Source organism: Bombus affinis, chromosome 16 (assembly GCF_024516045.1).
Source record: "Bombus affinis isolate iyBomAffi1 chromosome 16, iyBomAffi1.2, whole genome shotgun sequence".
NCBI lineage: Eukaryota > Metazoa > Arthropoda > Insecta > Hymenoptera > Apidae > Bombus > Bombus affinis.
Window position 1 is genome coordinate 7,158,262 of NC_066359.1, and position 19,516 is coordinate 7,177,777.

At 37.0% G+C, this 19,516-nt stretch overlaps 3 protein-coding genes across 3 annotated transcripts in view; all 3 read right to left on the bottom strand.

The window, feature by feature from the left end:
• The window catches only part of LOC126925351 (tumor protein p53-inducible nuclear protein 2), a 102,656-nt gene extending 91,073 nt beyond the window's left edge, over positions 1 to 11,583 (bottom strand). Inside the window, exon 1 of the mRNA XM_050740813.1 lies at positions 11,580 to 11,583. The gene's annotated coding sequence lies outside the window, so the exon portion shown is untranslated. The remainder of the gene's footprint in view (positions 1 to 11,579) is intronic.
• On the bottom strand, positions 10,756 to 12,775 carry LOC126925349 (uncharacterized). The gene is made up of 2 exons (XM_050740804.1): positions 11,491 to 12,775; positions 10,756 to 11,201 (listed from the first exon to the last, which is right to left on the bottom strand). Exon 1 carries the CDS (start codon positions 12,481 to 12,483, stop codon positions 11,563 to 11,565), a length of 921 nt encoding a protein of 306 aa, XP_050596761.1. The 5' UTR covers positions 12,484 to 12,775; the 3' UTR covers positions 10,756 to 11,201; positions 11,491 to 11,562.
• LOC126925939 (FK506-binding protein 5-like) lies at positions 12,494 to 17,012 on the bottom strand. Its single transcript, XM_050741951.1, has 5 exons — positions 16,175 to 17,012; positions 14,031 to 15,853; positions 13,874 to 13,945; positions 12,758 to 13,595; positions 12,494 to 12,654 (listed from the first exon to the last, which is right to left on the bottom strand). The coding sequence occupies exons 1-5, from the start codon at positions 17,010 to 17,012 to the stop codon at positions 12,494 to 12,496; spliced, it is 3,732 nt and encodes a 1,243-aa protein (XP_050597908.1).
• Positions 17,013 to 19,516: the final 2,504 nt, after the last annotated feature.

The window sequence follows — 19,516 nt, forward strand, 5'->3', positions numbered from 1 at the left end:
TGTTCCATACTTTTCCAGGTCTTTGACTTGCCGTTGCAGCTGTTAAACGGACCGTGAAATGTTTCAGGCGATAAAAATGGCCGAAGGTTCCTTTCGTTTCAATCGTCGCAGCTGAAGTTGATTGGGCTGTATAATTATCGAGATCCAAGGCTAATTTAAAGTTAACATTCAGGTAGAATTTTCTGCTGTCGTATAAAAGTTAACATATCGGTTAAAATAATTGGTTAAAAAACCGGAACCGATTGGAATATCGACTTTAAGTTTAGGATTAATTGGAATCGGAATTGACGAGGCGACGTGTGAAATGTGGTGATTTATTTGTAGAATTTTTATAGAAACCGACGAATTTTTTATGAGAAATACGGAATTTCATAAATTGTATGCGAAATTTTTGCGAAGAATAAACAATTTTTAGGAGAAACTTGAGATTCCATGAAATTTCATCAAGAATTGTAGAATTTGTTTCGTGAGTTGATTAGAAATTATTTATAATCTCTGCAAAAATGACCACTTTCGTCATTCGATCTAGAATTCCTTGATTTTCCTGTTAACCAGGGATAAATGATGAATTTTTGAGGAAATTGAAATTGTAAGATTCCGAGAATCTGGGTCGAAGCTCCCCGATTCCACGAGAAATCTTATTTTGTTACGTTAAATAGAATCGTTGGAAATGTCAGACCAGGGCGATTAGCTTCATGACATTTTGCAGGGCGTGCAAGTGGTATAGTTGCCTCCACATGACAGAGTCTTAAATTAAATTAGCAGATTGATACAATCACGCCCAAGGTTGCGTGTAACATTCTGTCTTTTCTAATAGTATTTCAACCAAATCCAAAATACACGTTTGTACTTTGCGCGTCTGTAATTGACATTTCAAATTGTAGATTCATTGCACAACACATGTTAAGTTCATTAATTTCAACGTTTCACGTATTAACCATTTGTTCACCATTAATTCTAACTTGATATTATTATTTATGATTAATTTTCAAATCCATTTCTCGATTATATTTAACGCGTTGTCACGGAGAAACATGTGTCAAAATTATTTTAAATTATCTATAAATATGTAAATAAATATAAAATTATATTAAATTACATTTATCAAAAGCAAAGAAGATACGTGATCCTATGTTGATGTTAATGTACCAAAGATGTTACAATTACAATTAGAATATCCACAAAAATATTCAAAAGTAAAAAAATATTCCAAAAAGAAAACATACAAAGTATAAAAAAGAATTTTTTACAATATAAAAAATCTTGCGAAAAGAAGAGAACAACATCAGAAGCAAAAATATACAGGAGAGATTTCTAAATGTCTCAGGAGGGTTTACGATTTTCATATTTCTAAGATATCTTTATGTTCTTTCAAGGATCATACGTCAGCAGTGTGCAAATGACAGGTTTACATGGGATAAAGTTAAACTGTAAAATTAGGGTGAAAATGTGACATGGTGCATGTGTGCTATACAGAATCGATAGGGTTATATATGTACGTAACCTATTTTATGAGATTAAACTTGGTCCTTTTCGATATCGCGCCTTCTCGGTAATTTACACCGCTATGCACTTCCATGAATTTGCTATGGGATTTCTATAAAAATTATTTATTTTTTATTTTTCAGTCATTTACTTATTTCGTTGGAATTATTTCGCTTATAAATGGAAAAGATTGAAAGATACGTTTGAAATTAATCTTCTTCTTTACGAAGTGTACATTGTGTGTTCAGTGGTATGCTTGTATAAATTTGCTATAGGAATTTAAAAAGAATTAATTATTCACTTTTTGCTATATATTTATTTTTCGTTTAACTATTGCCGTAATTTTCCAATAATGAACGTTAAATTAGAAAGTTAATCTAAAATTAATTTTCTGTATTATGGAAAGCTTTCACGAAAACTGTATAAAAGTAAATTACTCAACCAAACAAAATACGAGTCTCTTTAATATTTTTTTAACGTTTGTATTTCTCATTCATTGATTGCGTTCTGTAATTATTACTGTAATTAATTTACACTTTGGATTCCAATTACCTGATATTAACAGCCCGGTTATCAGGTAAATTTGAAACGAATTTCGTTTTACAGAGAAAAAGGGTGACACTGAAACGCGAGGAATGTCACGTTCGAAGCAATTATTGGCGTTGGAAACTCATTTTTCCAAAAATTGTAACTGAAAGGATGCAATCGAATATTTCACACATTCATTCGATCTTTTCCAGGCACACGCAACCGCGTTTACATCTCTCGTTAAACATAAAAGGGAAATTTTCCATCAGGCCAGAAATTCGAATTTCTTGAAACGCATGAAAAATACAATAAACGAGCAAAGAAAAAAATCCGGTGTTTCGTTATCTCTTCCTCTTCGTACTATTTTATTTTCTCTTTTTCCTTTTGGAATGTGATTTTTCCACGTGCTTTACCTTCGTGCGTTCTCGTTTGAAAATACGACAACAATTCGCAACTTTTGAATCGAAACTCTTCTTGTAAATTAAATTATCAACGTCAATAGCGATTTGTTGAAACATAAAGCATGCGCTTTTATTTTTTTACAAATTCCATCATGATTTATACGTTTTTCGTATCTTTTCAAAAGTATTTAATGATCCATACTAATGATGGCCTTAACATAAATGATCGAAATACGTAAATAACTCGATCATTTCTTTTTATATTCAATTTTTTGAAAAAATGAAGCGTCGTATAAAAAAGTATTATTCTACGTTTTCCATTTAGTTTGTCACGAAGAATCGGCCTGTCATCGATTATACAACTGTCGGCCTACGTAATCAAACAAAAGTTCCCCTACTTTTGAACAGATTTGTGTGTCGAATTCTTCCCTAAAGTGGATATTTTTTTCCTGGCCGTACCAACCAGTTTTTGTTCGTTGTTTAAACTTGATATGCGCGGCACGCGGTTTTTATTCACACGACGAGAAGTTTTTTAATCGTAACACCTTTCCACCGCGCTTTTATCACCGCGAGTTATTCTCATCCCCCCATTCTTCTCGCCAAACGAATTTATATTACGCTGCCGTTTTATACAGCCGCCTTCCTAACTGCCACGTGCCTTTTTCTATTCTTTTTTCTTTTTTCTATGCTCGGTCTAAAATTGTTCTTTCAATCGTTCGACGTAAAAAGACGACGCAACTGCCGCTAGAAGGAAACGCGTAACGAACGTTTCCCCGCGTCTTCGTTGGAAACTCGCCTTTGGAACGACTGAGACGCTCTTTGAGGATTATTATTAAATTTCTGTCTCTCGTGAAGCTATTGAAAAATTCGCCAATGCCTTTGCAATAATTTGTTTGTGTCGCTCGTTGCCTTTAAAGCGAATTTGCTTTAAGCGAAGGGGATTCTTGAAAATATCAATTTTCCGTAGACAATGCAAGGGCAAGAGGAAAATTCAGTTCAATGATTCTTATTATCGTTGTGATTTTTTTATTACAATATTATGTAAGGGATATTATTACTGTGAGTTCGAGTTTATTGCCATGCAGAGTTCACGTATACTAGATTTTCCAAAATTAAAAATTCCCTCGTAATAATTCATACCTATAAATAACAATCACGAGGTATTATTACTATAATTAACAATCGAGGTAAATAAATCTATAGACGGACGACCAAGACTCATCGACATTTTCGATACTCTGCAATGAATGGTAACTCTGCAAATACACGTGATCTCGATCCCTATTCCGTATAAATAATGTCGCGTATTATTAGCCAAGCTACGGCGTAGCTTTCCTTCCGCGTTATAAACTCGGTGGCTTGGTTAATTTTGAAACGAATCGCGTATAATTATCCTAGCTAGAGGTGATCGTTCACTAAAGTGGCATTCACGTCGCGTGTACAAACGTATTTGCTTCGAACGATGTTCTTCCGAGTTTGGAACACGTGTGAACGCGACTTAACGCGGCTATTTTCCTGTCATCGACGATCTCGAGTCTCGCCTATCTGTCATCTCTAGAATCGTGGCCGACAGTAAGAAATTCTCTGGAGTTGAATTATTGGTTGACAGTTTGATGAGATTGGAAGCAAACTTGGTGCATTCGCCAATTACTCGTCTTTGGTATGTCTTTGAGGTTAGGTTAAATGGGATTTTGACTTAGAGGTTACGCTTCGGAACTCTCTCCGTTTCTGTTAAAACCAGATTCAAATTTCCTAGTCTTTCTCTGATAACTAGACGATACATCTATTTTATCACCTATCTTATCAAACATGCCATCCACCTTATTATACTTACGTACACGTTCTCTTCTAACTAACCTATCTTACATCTTAATGTTGCTTATATCCGAGCTACCTTATGCGAGGTTAGAAAATTTAAACAAAGTTTCTAATCTAATAATAGCGTAATATTCAGTATAACCAATGTATTTCCCTCGATAAACCCAAATCTTGAGCTCGTATGTATCTGTTTAAGAGTGGTACTTAAATGTACGGTTTTGTAAGTTAAATAGACACAGGTGTCCGGAACACCTGGGATTCCTAACCTGACTGAACAAATCCCAGCCAGGCTACGCTATAACTTCAGTATTCCATCTACATTTCCTCGGGTGAATTCAGAATCTATGGTATCATTTCCCTCTGCATGTCAGCTGCTGCGTCATCGCGTGACTGGATGGATGACTGAATCCTGGTATTTGGGTCACACTCATCGTCAGTCGCGAGATCCACGCGGCGGTATTAGGCTAGAGTGGATTTAATAAACAGACGAGTTGATGTAGATGGACGTGGCAAATGTTGCTATCAAGTTGAAGCTTTCATGGTGTCTAAACTCACATCATAGTGTCTGGATTTTCAAGCTCTAGGAAACTGGTTCTCTATTATTTAGAATTTTCCAATTACAGTCTCTACACAGAGTTTTGATCTGTGTCACGTGTCATGTCTGTGTCGAACACGTCTTACGAGAATGGTATGAATATTATATTAACGACGTGTTAATGACCCTAATTGAGGATAGCTAAATTAAAACGTGAACGATGATCATATGATTCAGACCAAAAATGAGACTTTTCAGGTTTGATTTGGGTTTTTAGCTCAAGATTCATAGCAATTTATTTCCCTTTTATCAGGGCCAGCAATTTAAGTTACAATGAAAGACTTCATTACCTCTGGATCAGATTATATATAGAAATGAGGGTCGTTCATTTACTATAATAGTAGATGGTTAGATCGTAAGGCTAAATGTTCACTTTTTTGTTTCATTAAGTCGTAAAACCACAGTCTAAATTTTTCTATCGCAAGAAAATTTATTCTTGCGTCTTCTTTGGTGATATGAGCTAATGCACTCAAGACACTCGAGTCAGCAGAGACTCTCGTGTCTTTGCTTCACTTCGCATCGCGTTGCAACCTGTTGATGTTGCGAGCCTGCGTTGGAAGTACTAGAGAAAATCGATCGCGGTGATAGGGGAACTTTAGTCCATGACTATAACTATAAACTATTCCTACATCCAGCTAAAAACATCATGCTTCCCACTAATTATACTAAAATATAGTAGTTCCAAACTTTTGACCACCAGTTCATCTACCTTTTTATGGGGCGAGCAAAGGTGTCTAAGTGGAGAAGTCTGTAGAAAAGCTTTAGCTTAAAGTGGAAAAGTATTTCTTCCATGACACTAGATGTCCCTAGCTAAGTGTCCAAGACATTAAGAGCATCTAAAAGTTCCTTTTCCAAACAAAGTATCATCTCTTGGTTTTAGATGTCGCTATTAGGATATTCAGCAGCGATAAACTTCAAGTTTAACTAAACAATTTTTTAAACTTATTACTGCGTTCCACTTTTAGATGCCGCTGCATATGCTACGTGTCTAATGGTTCTAAACCTGTAGAAGATAAAGACTCATAAACATGTACGTTATCGGAAGAGAATTTCTCGAAAATTCCTCATTTTAATTAGGACGACTGGTACATCCTCAGAAAGCATAATATGCTTCAAAGGATTCCATCTAATCCTCGCAATAGTACTTTCTTCGGCGGTTGAATCCCTGATGCCTGATCGAAAATCAAAGCACACGCCGATAAACGTGGTTATTTGCGTCCAGGTTCGATGTTATCTCATTTACCAGTTGACAACGACGTGGCGTCGTCACCCCAGTTGAGGATGGAACGTGTCAGGTGCAACTGCACGATAATGGCGTCGAAAAGCGTCGCACAACGAGCGATATCTCAACGTCTGATGCTGTACCAAACACTCACGCGATAGTCTCGTGCTTCTATTGATGGAAATAACCGCATTAAACCAAGGGGAATATCTCGGAATGGAGATTGCTTTAGGAATTAGCGATACCAGTAACTTCAGAGGTAAACTGGTAACGTTTTAATCTTCTAACGATTATGATCTTGTACAAACACGAGCAAAGCCAACTGTCGAAAATGCACGAACTTTTGTGAGACACATTCGATCATTTTTAACATTTTTTGTACTAGTTGCACTTCCGATTGATTGGGTTTTGATTGGTGGGAGTTGAATTCGAGACAGGTTCAGGAAACCGTGTAAAATTATATTTTGAAAAGTTTGCAATTTTGCTTGAAGAAGCATACAAGATGTTTGAAGATTGAATTCCCGAAATTGCCTGAAATTTGAATTCCTATTTAACCCATTTAACCAATTGCTTTAATGCAACATTTCATTCGAAATTTCTTACGATCAATTCACATTATGAAATTCTGTTAACTTTGCAACTACGAGAGAGATTCTCAAAGATTGACTTCTTCATCTACGTTGTTTCCACCATCTACGTTTTATAATTTTTGTGAGATTTAAAGAAATCAGTGTATTTATAACGCTATGATAAATTGGTTGATCCTGAAAAGTTGAATATCAAACCCTGTACAAACATGATGCCAAAATGACAGCAAAAATAGGTATACATCATCTATAGAGCAATTTGAAAAAATATAGAGCGTGTTACTGTTTAGACAGATGTCTCATTCACAAGACGATTAAGCTACAGAGATTAACGTAGACTTTTTGGCCGATGACCAAGTTTTCTGTCTCTCTTTAGAACACCATGTTGCAAAGCTTAAGAGAGAGAAGCCAGGCTGCAATGGAAATATTTACTCTTGCCGAGCGCCGGCCACGCGTGTTTATTCAAAACGTATGAAACGTGCTTGCACGTTGAATTCGATCTCGACCTCGAATAGAGTCACGTTATTAGCATGACAGATGCCGCCACTCGGGTTTATGGTGTTTACCAGCATCTGCTTGTTCTTCGAAGAGGAAATGTTGTTTCCACGACAGTTCTATCGTGTATACATTTCATGGAAGAAGAAGAAAGCTGGAGTATTTTATTAGACGCGTTGAATTCGTATAAACTTCAAACGCACAGGATCAGTTCAAGTTATGGAAGATAAGGTTAAGTTCCTAACCTTAAGGACGATTGACTGAGGCAATTTCGAATACTTTTAAAGGCCAGAACTAGGTCAGATAGATGATGAGATTGCATCCCATTTCGTTTCTTCCTTATCAGAATTTCGAAAAAATAGAACATCTTCCTTGCAGGTCTTTGCTGATCATCTAGACCCCTGACATTATCTCAGAGCGAGGTTAACTGTATAAATTCCTCTTCCCTGACAGTTTCGAAAAAAATTAAAGCGCGAACAAGATCTGACGTGTGAAATTTCGTCGCTGATAATTCAGAAACGATCAGTCCACGTTAGATTAATATCCGTCGCAAAGAGTTGTTTGTACGAAACGTTTGCATAACGTGCTTAACAGCGATCGGCAGACGCAACAGAGAGTTTTCCGTGGTGTTCATGAATATTTCATGAATGTGCTGGGCACATCGATGCATTCTCGAGCACGATCCTTTAATCAACGAGGGCCTCGGTTGCATTAATACCCGGGAATCCTCTTACTTCTAAGCAAATACGATATATATATATATATATATATATAGCTTGTCCGTGAATTGCTTTCACGACATTTTTGTGTTTCTTTCGTGTAAACAATTTTATCGATCCCTTGGGTTTCTTAGATCTCTTAAGGAAGAAATATACTGACAAATAGACGTTCTCCCTCTGTGTTTATCTGAAGCCTAGTTATGCAAATTTAAACTACAATATTTTTCTCCTTGCTCTTATTGGCCCCTCCTTTTATAGGGGATTTACTTTGTTGAAATTGTACTTATCGTCCATTTGACGCAAACTACACTTCGGTGTGATGAAAATAATACTGTAATTAAAAGTATCCAGAGTCAGAGTGACAAATTAGTGTCATAAAGTAATATAGTTATCAGTGGATCAATATATCACTAACAACTAACAATTTATCTAACTAATAATCGTGAACACTGTAAAGAATGTAATTCAGTTCATAAAGGTGATGTTTAATCAGTGATCTCATTATCACTAACAAGGTTTATCGCTAACTTAATTATCATTAATAATCAATAGTTTATTACTAATTTCATCACGAACTAACATCAAATATCATTTGAATACCAAATAGAGAAATCCAACCTATCCCTATCTCTCACTGATCCCAAATTACATTGGAAAGCAAAAGAAGAAGTAAATTAAAGTATCCAAAAGGGAAAGAGTCGTCGAATGGAGGAGGGCGTGATCTCTGACCAAGCAAACGTTTCCCAGACTCGCGATAGCCAAAAGCTAGACGTAAAATTGGAACTCGTTGGCGTGTGGTGATTCGTAGACCATATCAGAAGAAATCGCCGACCCCGAGTGGCGGTGGTGGCAGCAGAACGGGTTGGCGATCGCGCAGAAGCATCACCACGACAGGTGCACCGACTCACCAGCACCACGTGATCGCCAGTGCAGCTGCAACTGCACAGGCCAGGATGCAGGCCGAACAGGGCAGCATCGGTGAGCTACGGGGCTACCACAATTTTAGGTCCAGGAGACACACTCTGGCCAACGTTCGGTGAGTACGTGACTTGAGTTTGGTTTAGTTGCAGGTAAACAGTCGGATTCGAAACTTTTACTTTGGCTAATTCTTTGCCATTCGTTCGATTTAAAAGAGATTTTTAAGAGAAATTTTAGATTGCAATTTAAATTTTTAAATAAAAGTGGCATATCTGTCATTTTGATAGATTTTACATTTACCGTTTCAATTTTGGCTGATTTATTCCTGTGGTCGTAATTTGAATTGATTGCCACACTGGAACTATAAAACTCGTCGTCTCGATAGATTTTAAATTGTGTATAAAATTAATAGATTATACCTCATGGGTAGTTCACAACTTTATAAATCCAGTGTTTAATGAAATAAATTTTGGGGCTCTTATTGTGTTATAGCTTCAGTAACAACTGAGGTGAGATAATTGGGTTTGGGTTACCGGTGGTGTACCGAGCAAGCAATGGGATTTGGTGATTAAAATGCAATCACCTATAAACTGGTTTTACAGTATGATTTATATTCTGCATATTTTCTTAAAGTCTTATGTTAAAAAATTAAATATTACCAGTTTCCCTATAAAAAGCTCAGAACTTTAACTATGTAATAAACGGGTTCTTACTCTTGAAATGAAAAAAAAAACGTTCAGAACAGATATGAAGTTTTTAAATATATGCAACGAAATATTCATTCCTTTCGTTTTTATTTTGGATATTTTTTTATGATCTTATATAAAAAAAATTTAATTCAGAAAAAATAAAAGATTATGCTGTTACATCCAAATCTTCTAGTTCATTTTTCTTAAGAGGTTTAAATATCGAGGAAGATTAATTAAACATTGAAATACTTTCCTAGTAAAAATGTTTAAAGTTTATAAAGATAAAATGTTATTCTAATGCCTGCCTCTCTAAATAAACATAGTATAATTATAAAACATTTTTGCTAGTGTGTACACAGCTTTATTGCGAGCTCATTTACCGATTTGACGAAGCATTTATCGAGCTTTATCGCGCTAGATAATATTTCGTTGACCTTTCGTCATGCTTTACTTGTTGCTCGCAGTATTGATTGTTTAGTCAGGCAGCCATTGAAATGCTGCCTCCAGCTAGACAGTGTCTAGCTGATTTTACAGCATCCTTTTTACAATCACAATATTCCTCACGCCTCATTTATATCAAAGAAAATGTTTCTTATTTTGCGGTGATCACCACTGACTGAAGTTGCTTTTTTCTTTACTAAATTTAGAAAATAGAATAATTGGAATGATTAAAAACAATTAATCCACGGTTAAATTGATTGAACACAAGTTAAACTTTAAGTTAACAACGGCGCATAATATAATTTTTAGGTTGCTTGAAAATAGGATCAATGAATCACTTTAACGTTTGATACTTCCTGTTTTTGATGAATCACCCGATCGAACAGAAATTCGTTTGGAACCGATTCGTTTCGGTTTGATGACAAATTGTAATTGGTTCGTGCCAACTAATCTATCTGATGTACGAGGTAACGAAATCTCGTGAATCACGAACGCGACTGAAATTCCTGCTGGGCTCCTTTTAATATCTCTTTCACTATTAATGTGCAAATCAGTGGAGCCATATATTATAAAACGAAAATATTTTCCTAATCTTATGTATTACGCAGAATTTATTTATACATATGTACTTGAATGTTGATATATGTTCTTTCATTTCATTTGTAATCTGATTATCTGTATACATATATTCATTAGTAAAATTATAATGTTTTAAGGGTAGAGAAAAGAAATAATTTGTAACGTTTAAAAAAATTCTTTCGCTATCAAATATTCTAGACAATCTAATAGAATAAATCAGAAGGGCTACAAGCCAATAAAATCTCCAATAGAAAAACTCAAACGCTCTGATAGAAAAGCAAAATTTAATATATATGTACAGAGCGACGAATTTACATTTTGTACGATCACAAAACAATACCAAAAAATGGCACACTGGACACAGCAAATGTTTCTCTTTTTTTTTTCTTACAGTTGGATAATCTCAAATTTAATTTTGTGCTGACGATTGATCCTATTACGCGTTGGTTCGATGAAAGGACTATCGTCCCCTGGTACAATAGTCTGGCACTATTGATTTGAAAAGAGCGCCATTCAACTGGCCACATTATTGGAAATTACATACCATTTCCTTTGTCGCATCCATCGTTGAGTCTATATTTCTGTTCAGCCAGTTAGAAGCCTCTGGTGGACGTTTCTTCGTCCGGTGAATGCGTCTAGAATGAATCATGTCCTCCTTCTATTCATCCAAGATGTTCCAGAAATCGACAAGTATTATTCCAAGTAGCGCCATCGATAGCCAATTCTGAAACATTATAAAAATGGGCCTAAATATTCTAAGTTTCTAACAAAATAATATTATACATTTTTTGGCTATAGTAGAATAAATATAATTAATTAAATAAACAAATAAACAATAATAACCTTCTATTATATTTGCCATATGACTGGATAGACCCTTAGATTTTATACGAAATTGATAATTTAATGCAATAGTCATGTTTTGTACGAGGCCATTGAGTATTCTAGTATTTAGGGGCAAAAATATACAACTGAGAAGTAATTCTAAATTTCGAGCCTATAATGTATCTCACCTAAACAAGTTCTTTAGCAAAATATTCTGATCCTTTTTCACTACCACTTTTTCAAAAAATGAGTTACGAAGATCAATCAGGGTCACCACAAGAACAGTGCACCTTCTTCATAACCCCAGGCTTGGTCTCTATCAACCCGCTGCAAGCGCAGCGTACTGAATTTTGCTCGTCATCTTCTATTATCTTTGATCGATCAGTCTTGGCTTTAGGAATCTTCGCCATACAACTTCGATCTGACTTCTTTTTCATCTTCTGGTGGCAAGGCAAGCCCTTTCCAAGTTGAATTGCACAGGTACAAACCTCTTGATCCTTTGTTGGCTTCTTGGTAGTTCTTTTCAGAGGATCCTGGGCTCTCAAAACCTCCTGGAGCTTCCTCAGTTTACATTCTGGGCAAAAACTCTGGTGTTGCACTGTTTTATCAGTACTTAGGCCGATAGTCTTCTTAGGCGCTGGCACGGTTGGTATTCCTTTGAATATTGGCAATGTTGGCTGTTGTCTTACTTGAGTTCTAGGACCTTGTAACGAAGTGGGCATAGTTTTGCCACATTGACAACAGTTGCATTTGTCTTGATCTAGCTCGCCAGGCATTTTGCCATAATAAACGGACCTTAGTTCCCTTTCTGGGCCCGATTTTATTCGGGCTCCCTCAGCTCTAAGAGTTTGGAGGACAGATGAGAGAGAATGGTGAGGTGGAACTGGACCTTGAGTACCTGGAGGTACGCTACGAATTGGACTACGGACAGGAGGCGGGCCACGAGGACCAGCAGGAGAACCTAGAAAGCCAACAGGTCCAGGAGGAACAAAACGAGGACCACGAGGACCAGGAGAAGCGCTACGAAGAATATCAGGATCCTGAACAAAAGGAGGACGATCACCAATTTCTGTTCCGCTCGCGTGGAAGGATGTGCTTTTGTGTATATGTGAGCTTCCAGTGATTGCCATAGCCGCTATTCGCTCCTTCAAAGGCTGCCTGTAATTCAACAGTTGTTCCATAGTGGCTGAATCAGGATCTATAGCTTTCGTAATAGTCACTAGTTGTGGTTGAGCTTGTCTGGTTATTCTTGGCGTCGTTTGTGTTTCGGCGTCTACGACTGTTTGTGTGATCACTTGAACAGTTTCGATTCTTGTAATTTCTGTTTGAGTGATCTCTATTTTCTTGCGGGGCTGCAAGACGACGATTGAGATTAGATTTTGAGGATTATAAATTTTGAGGATCCATGCAGGTAAATTAGACCCGTTAGAATTGAAAAAATATTTATTTTGATACTAACCGGAGGAGGTATAAGTGGACAGGTACAGATGAGTTCTTCTTTTTCTTCTTTTTCTTCTGTAAGTACCTTTGGCTCCTTCCATACGGGTATTTCTTTTTTTACTAGCTCTTCTTCAACTGACTCTTCGTCTCGTTCCTCTGGTAATATCTCTACATATATTTCTTCTTCCTTAACATCCACTGGAATTTCAATTTCTTCAATCTCTTCCACTGGCACTTCTTTAATTTCCTCTTCCTCTTCAGGAATCAATTCTTCTTCTCTTTCCTCTGGTGTTTCGACTTCTATGTCAATTTCATCTTTCTTCACCTTGATTTCGACTATCTCTGGAAGCTTCTCTTCTTCCTTCTCTTCGATTTCTTCTTCTGGCAATTCTTCTACCACTATTTCTTCGGTTTCTTTCACTATTTCTTCTTCCTCAATTTTTTCTATTGGATCTGTATCTTTGTCTACTTCAGGAATCATTGGCATTTTCTCAAGTTCTTCTACTACTTCTTTCGGAGTTTCTTCAGGAGCAACCGGAGTACTTTCTTCCAGTTTTTGCACCACTTCTGGCATAGCGACTTTTTCTACTTGAGGTGTCACACCAGAGATCGATGGCGTTGTTGGTGGCTCAAGAGGATACTCTGATTCAAGTTCGACCAGCCTTTCAGGTTTTTCTGGAACTTTGACTATAACTTCCTTTTCTTCTACTTCTGCCACAGCAGTCACTTCTACTTCAGCAACTTTTGGTTTCGTTTGTACTTCAATTTCTCTCTCACCAAGTTTCTCTTCGTGTATTTTCACGACTGCTTCTTCGCGAGGTCTCGGCTTCGCGACTATTTCTTTCACGTCGGTCTAGAAGGGATCACAATAATAACTTTTAATGAAGCTGAAGAAGTATTGGACATCGAACTTTTATTGTAGCGAAATTGGATTATGTTTTATCGAATATGAAGTCTATACGATTGTGATTTTTTATAATATAAAATCGAATCTAACCTAAAATACATTACAATTTTATTATTTTTAAATTAAATCATAAATAATTCTAATATAATTATAAAAAATAAATATTTTAATAAAATTGTAATTAATTGTATATCAAGTTTAAGTGATAGATCTATAACACTTACTTCAGTGTACGCTGACATCATAGTAGCCAACTGATCAGCTTCCTTCTTTACATCCACACAATCAGGACATTCCTATATTTCAAAACGATCAGAAGAGTTATATATATCGAATAATTTCGCTTCTTAAACTTAATAAATATTATATTGTAAGCAGTACCGCGATTGTTGTTCGAATAGTATCCACGTCATCCTGCCATAATAACATCTCTTGTCGTGGGACCAGGACATTATCTTTGTCAATTTTTTCTTCTGGAACATCGCTTGGTGGAACATCTGTCCTTTCATCTACAAGTGGTTTTTCCTTTTCAACTATGGTAGGTTCAAGAGTGGTAGCTCTTTCGAAAGGTCTGACGTCTTCGACAGGTCTAATTTCTTCTACAGTTGTAGTGTCTTCTATAGGTATAGGCTCAACTTTCTCAGCGGGTGTAATCTCTGCGATAGGTCTAGGTTCAATTTCTTCTGTAGGAATAGGTTTAACTTCCTCAGTAGGTCTTATCTCTTCGACAGGTCTAGGTTCAATTTCTTCCGTAGGAGTAGGTTTGACTTCCTCAGCGGGTGCAATCTCTGCGATAGGTCTAGGTTCAATTTCATCTGTAGGAATAGGTTTAATTTCCTCAGTGGGTCCAATGTCCTCGACAAGTCTAATGCCTTCTGTAGGCGTAATATCTTCCATAAGTTCAATTCTCTCTGTATACTCAATGTCTTCTACAGATTCATACTTCTCAATAGCTTCTAAGTCTTCTACAGGTCTAGGTTCTTGAATAGCTTCTTCCACATCTGCAATTTCCTCAATAGCGTCGGTGTCTTCTAATGATTCATATTCCTCAGCAGAGTCAATATCTTCTACAGCCTGAGTTTCTTCAATTCTACTTTCCTCAATAACCATAGTTTCTTCGATAGTTATCTCTATTTTTGTTGAAGGGTCTTCTACTTCTTTATCCTGAACCTCAATTTCTTGTTCCTTTTCAACAGGTGGAACAGTTAGCGGTGCCCGAATTTCCTCATCCTCCGCAGAAGCTTGAGCCATCAGTTCTGCCAAATCAAACTTCCAACCATATTTTTCTAATAACTCCTGTGGTGTAACACGATTCTCGTTCAAAGCAATCATCTCTTCCTCTGTTAGTCCAGTTTCAGAGAGCACGACGTCGTTGCAAATAAAGTCCGAAGCACAGATATAGTCATCTCCATATTTATCCAGCTCCGAAAGAGATCCTATCCTTGCCAAATAATCTTGAGCTTGCTTCAGCCTCTCATCCTCATAGGCAAAATCGTCTGGATGGATCGCCATTTGAGCGTCATCCACGTCTATAAGGTCTGCTCGAACGACGCGCATGGCAACGTCTACCATATCAGGTTTCATTTCTATGTCGACATCAACTATATCTGGTTTGGCCTCTAGATCGATGTCAACTAGCTCTACCACAGCTAGAATATCTTTGTCGACCACGTCATCCTTAACCAGGATACCCACATCGTCAACGTCTGCTAGGTCTTCAACTCTACCAACCTCTTTGTCTTTTACAGGGACTTCAACTAGTATTCCCTTCTCAAGCACATCAGCAAAATCATCATCTTTGCCTATCAAAGCCTCTATCTTGCTTATGCTCATGTATTTTTCTAATTCGCCTCTGCATGTTGCTAGCCTTTTCCTCAACTGTTCTATCACGTCTTCTAATTGACAAATTCGATCAGCCATTTGTTGATTCGCCGCTGTCTTCATGTGTAATTGTTCCTGTAAGGCACTCACGGTACTGGCTGCGTCAGCGTCCACCTTGCACCATAATTCGTCTGCTTGTTGGAGGGTCCTCATGTAAGCTTCCTCACGACTTTCCAGTTCCGCGATCTTTCTTTTCATGTACACTTCGTTTTCTGCTAGCTGTTGTAGCTTTTCTAGACATTCGATATCGTTTGACTTGATGGACGCGCAGCTGGGCACTTTCTCTAACCATTTTTTCTTGCACTCTATTATTCCACATTCACCTACATGTGATTTTAATTTTAGCTTTGGACGAAGTTATGCCTACTTTGTCTCCCAATTAAAAAGAAGAGGGAGAATTTCTATTTTATTCGCACCAATGTCTAAGTTTTTTCCTTGTAATAAAAGGAATTTCTTCTCTGAGATGCGTTCTTACTAGTCTCTAAAAACTCGTTTAAAGAACGATCAGGACCGGAATTTAATACTATATTTTTATATTGCATAAATAATTTTTTTCTAGGCTTTCAAATAGTTTTTCGATTTTCGTAAATAGTTTGTTTGAGTTATGCTACGTTTGAGTTTAATTCTCAACTAACCAGTTTCACATTGCCCATCATCCTCCACTTTAGCAGCAGTCTCTCTAAGTTTTTGAACCTCGGCAGTCAGTTGTTCAATCCTTAACTTAATCTCCTGTTGCAACTGCTTAGCTTCTTCCAGTCTTTTATTCCTATCTTCTAATGCAGCTTCCTTCTCGGCGCAAAGAGCCTTGGCATCCTGCATTCTTTTTTGAGCCTGTTTCCTCTCAGCCTCAACTTCCCTCACTCTACAGTCAAAGTGTCTACTAGGTGTGCTGGGGCAGTACACTTCTCCAGAAGCTGGACCTTCAAACTGTTTCTCCATGATTCGTTGAAGTCCAGGAACACAGGTACCCTGACTCATTCTCCACATGTTCCAGACCATCACAGCTGGCATGGAACACTCCAGAATATTCAATCTCTTCTTCAGATCACCTTGATGCTTCTCTAGTTCCACGTTCCTCAGCTCGCGTTTGCCGATGATCTCTCTGAATCGACGATGACACTGTCGATACATCTTGGTGGTTTTAGGGACCTTGTCTTTGCTTAATTCGTCCAAAGATGGCTTCTTGTCATTTAGGCCGATCTCTTGAGACTTTCTAAATTCTTCTTGGCTCTTCGAAAGCTTCTCTTCTTGAGACTCTTGGATACTCCTGCTGGATTGGGCATTTGGAGAGCCTCGAGCGTTATTTCGTGCTACGGATACCACTTCTGAAGCTATCGATGGCGCATCTGATGGTGTTTTCCAATATTCTGAGGCTGGCATGTCCTCAGCAGCTTCGGATGGACTTTTAAGCGTGTGTTCGGAGATCGGTTCGCCGGATTTTGTATCTTCTTCGTCCTCCATCGCATCATCGTTGTCTGCCATAACGGCTACTTTGTGGTTGTTCGGTTTGTGGATGAATCACGTGATGTTGTTACCTGGGTTGGTAGAATATTGGTGTTTAAGGGATGTTGGATTTTAGGATTGGAGATACTGGAATCGAAGTAAGTGGAATGTTGATGGAGTGACAAGAGCTTTATGAAATTGTATTAAATTGGAGTGATGAGGAACTTTCTTGTTCTTAAGCGAAGTTCTCCTATTTTTCTATTTTCTTATCTCTAGATGTTTCAATTCCTCTATCTTCCTATTTGTTTATGTACTGAGATTTGATATTCATTTTATCATTCTAGCTATGGATGGACGTGGCTGAGTGTTTTCTAAGAATATTCGCATCGAGTGAAAGGTACATAAAAGCAGACAAAGAGATAACGTACACATATACATAGGTGAGGATAAATGCTTGTGGAAAATGCATACTCAAATAGTTGAGTTGCTAGTTGAGAATTGGAATCGGAGAGAGTTTATCAAAGTAAGAAATTCTGAGTGAGAGTTGAATTCAGAGTTTAGCCAGAAGTTAAATGGAGCGTGAGATAAACTAAATAATCAAATCATTTCTGGTGTATTATACTGGTTAAACATAATTGTTACAACTGAACAATTTTGTTTGCCGGTTTGAAATTCAACATCTCTATATTTTCGCGCATCAAAAACATGACAATATTTAGACTGCAGATATATTTATACGTTGATGATAATTATAATTTGTAGAACATGTATAAAACTATGCCTAAATGCAACAATATGTACGATATAAAACTGTTTACTTACCTTAGAAGATAAAAATACGTTTCTCATATTTAAAGAAATGGAAATGCAATATTTAAGTTAGAGGAACATAAATTCCACGAATAGATTTCTTTAAATTCTGAAAAATAATTTTCTAGCGAAGAAAATCTAAATTTACCTGACAGATGAATCTTTGTGAATTTTCTTAAGAACACGCATTATTTCAGTACGAAAATAGGGCAAGTTTCGAGCCGTCGAGCTTCATTTATGGTCTCGATTGGTTAAAGTAAGTCACATGTTGGCGAAAAACACGGGTTTAATTTTGGAGGAGATCCAAATGCGATTAACGTTTGATATTTCAGATAACCATCGCAGCAGCTTCAACAGATTCAGCGGAAATCACAATTCAATCCCGTCTACTCCATCAATTTTGTAATTTCGTTTGAACGTAGCCACGACGACATCGAGAGTCGAGAAGCTTCGTGTCGATCGATCGATTTCGTCATTCTTTTTATTGAAGTTCATGTTAAACGCCGTTAAATATATAACGAACGATAAAATGGAAAGTGCATATCAATTAGGAGGCGTTTCAAACGCGTAATTCTGCAAACGATGGCATATTTAATCGGGAGTAAATGTAATATGAAACTTCCAAGAATCATTTCTTTAATTATTGAGAATTATCGGACTGGAAATTAAAAAAAAAAAAGTTCTTTTGTCTTGTAAGTCCATTGTCCAATTTTCTTATTTTCCAGCATCATTTTCCAATTTTTCTTATTTTCCAGCATCATTTTCCAATTTTTCTTATTTTCCAGCATCATTTTCCAACTTTTCTTATTTTCCAGCATCATTCCCCAATTTCCTTATTTTCCAGTATCATTTCCCAATTTCCCTTTCGCTCGGAATTTTTGTTTCCTTTCCTACTTGTACTATCATTTATTTCCTCGTTCCCTGATTTTATTCTCTATCCTTAGGAATCTTTCTTCATTCCTCGATGTTCTAAATTTCCCCAAATTTCAGGCACTGTAAATATCAAACTTTTGTCACTCTAATCAATTTAAAAAAAAAATACATTTTAATTCCAAAGTTTTATAAACCCAAACTAAAGCGCAAGAGCCACTTGTCGTTATTTTCTTTACGAAAATCCCTTCGTAAGACCAAGCAAGTCGTAATCGATTTAGAAACGAGCTCGTTCAACTGTCATCCACGTGGCAATATTCACGGTTCTCTGGCGGTCAGACTTTTGTCTGTGAATCGTTTCCGTTTAGGGCGTCGTAAAGAAACAGTCACGTGGCAAATGGTACGTGAAATCTCGCGGGAATTCCACGCTCTGGATACTTCTCTGTGTTTCGCCTTGTGTTTTATGTTTACTGGATGACGTGTTACGATAATGGACAGTGTGTACAAGACAAAAGAACCTTGCGAGATAGTTGCAGCAATTAGGTCGAGCGGAGAAATTGGTCAAAGGGCTTTGCTGCTAAGATTCTAGGATTTTCGGACGAGAAGGTCGGAATAAAATGAATATTTGTTTGCAAAATGTTTTCCGATTTCTCAAAGTGCTTATCCAAATGACAGTTTAAAGAATAAGTTGGAGAATAATTTGTCACTTGGAAATGCGAGGAAGTTAAATTGTGCAGCAGCTCAGTTCTGGTTGCTTCTTAGCAATGCGAGGTTTTGCCTTGCAATTTCTATCTTCTTAGCCTCTGCTTTCATATTTTCACACTTTACTACTTTACCACTAACTATTTTCCTATTTTCTTGCC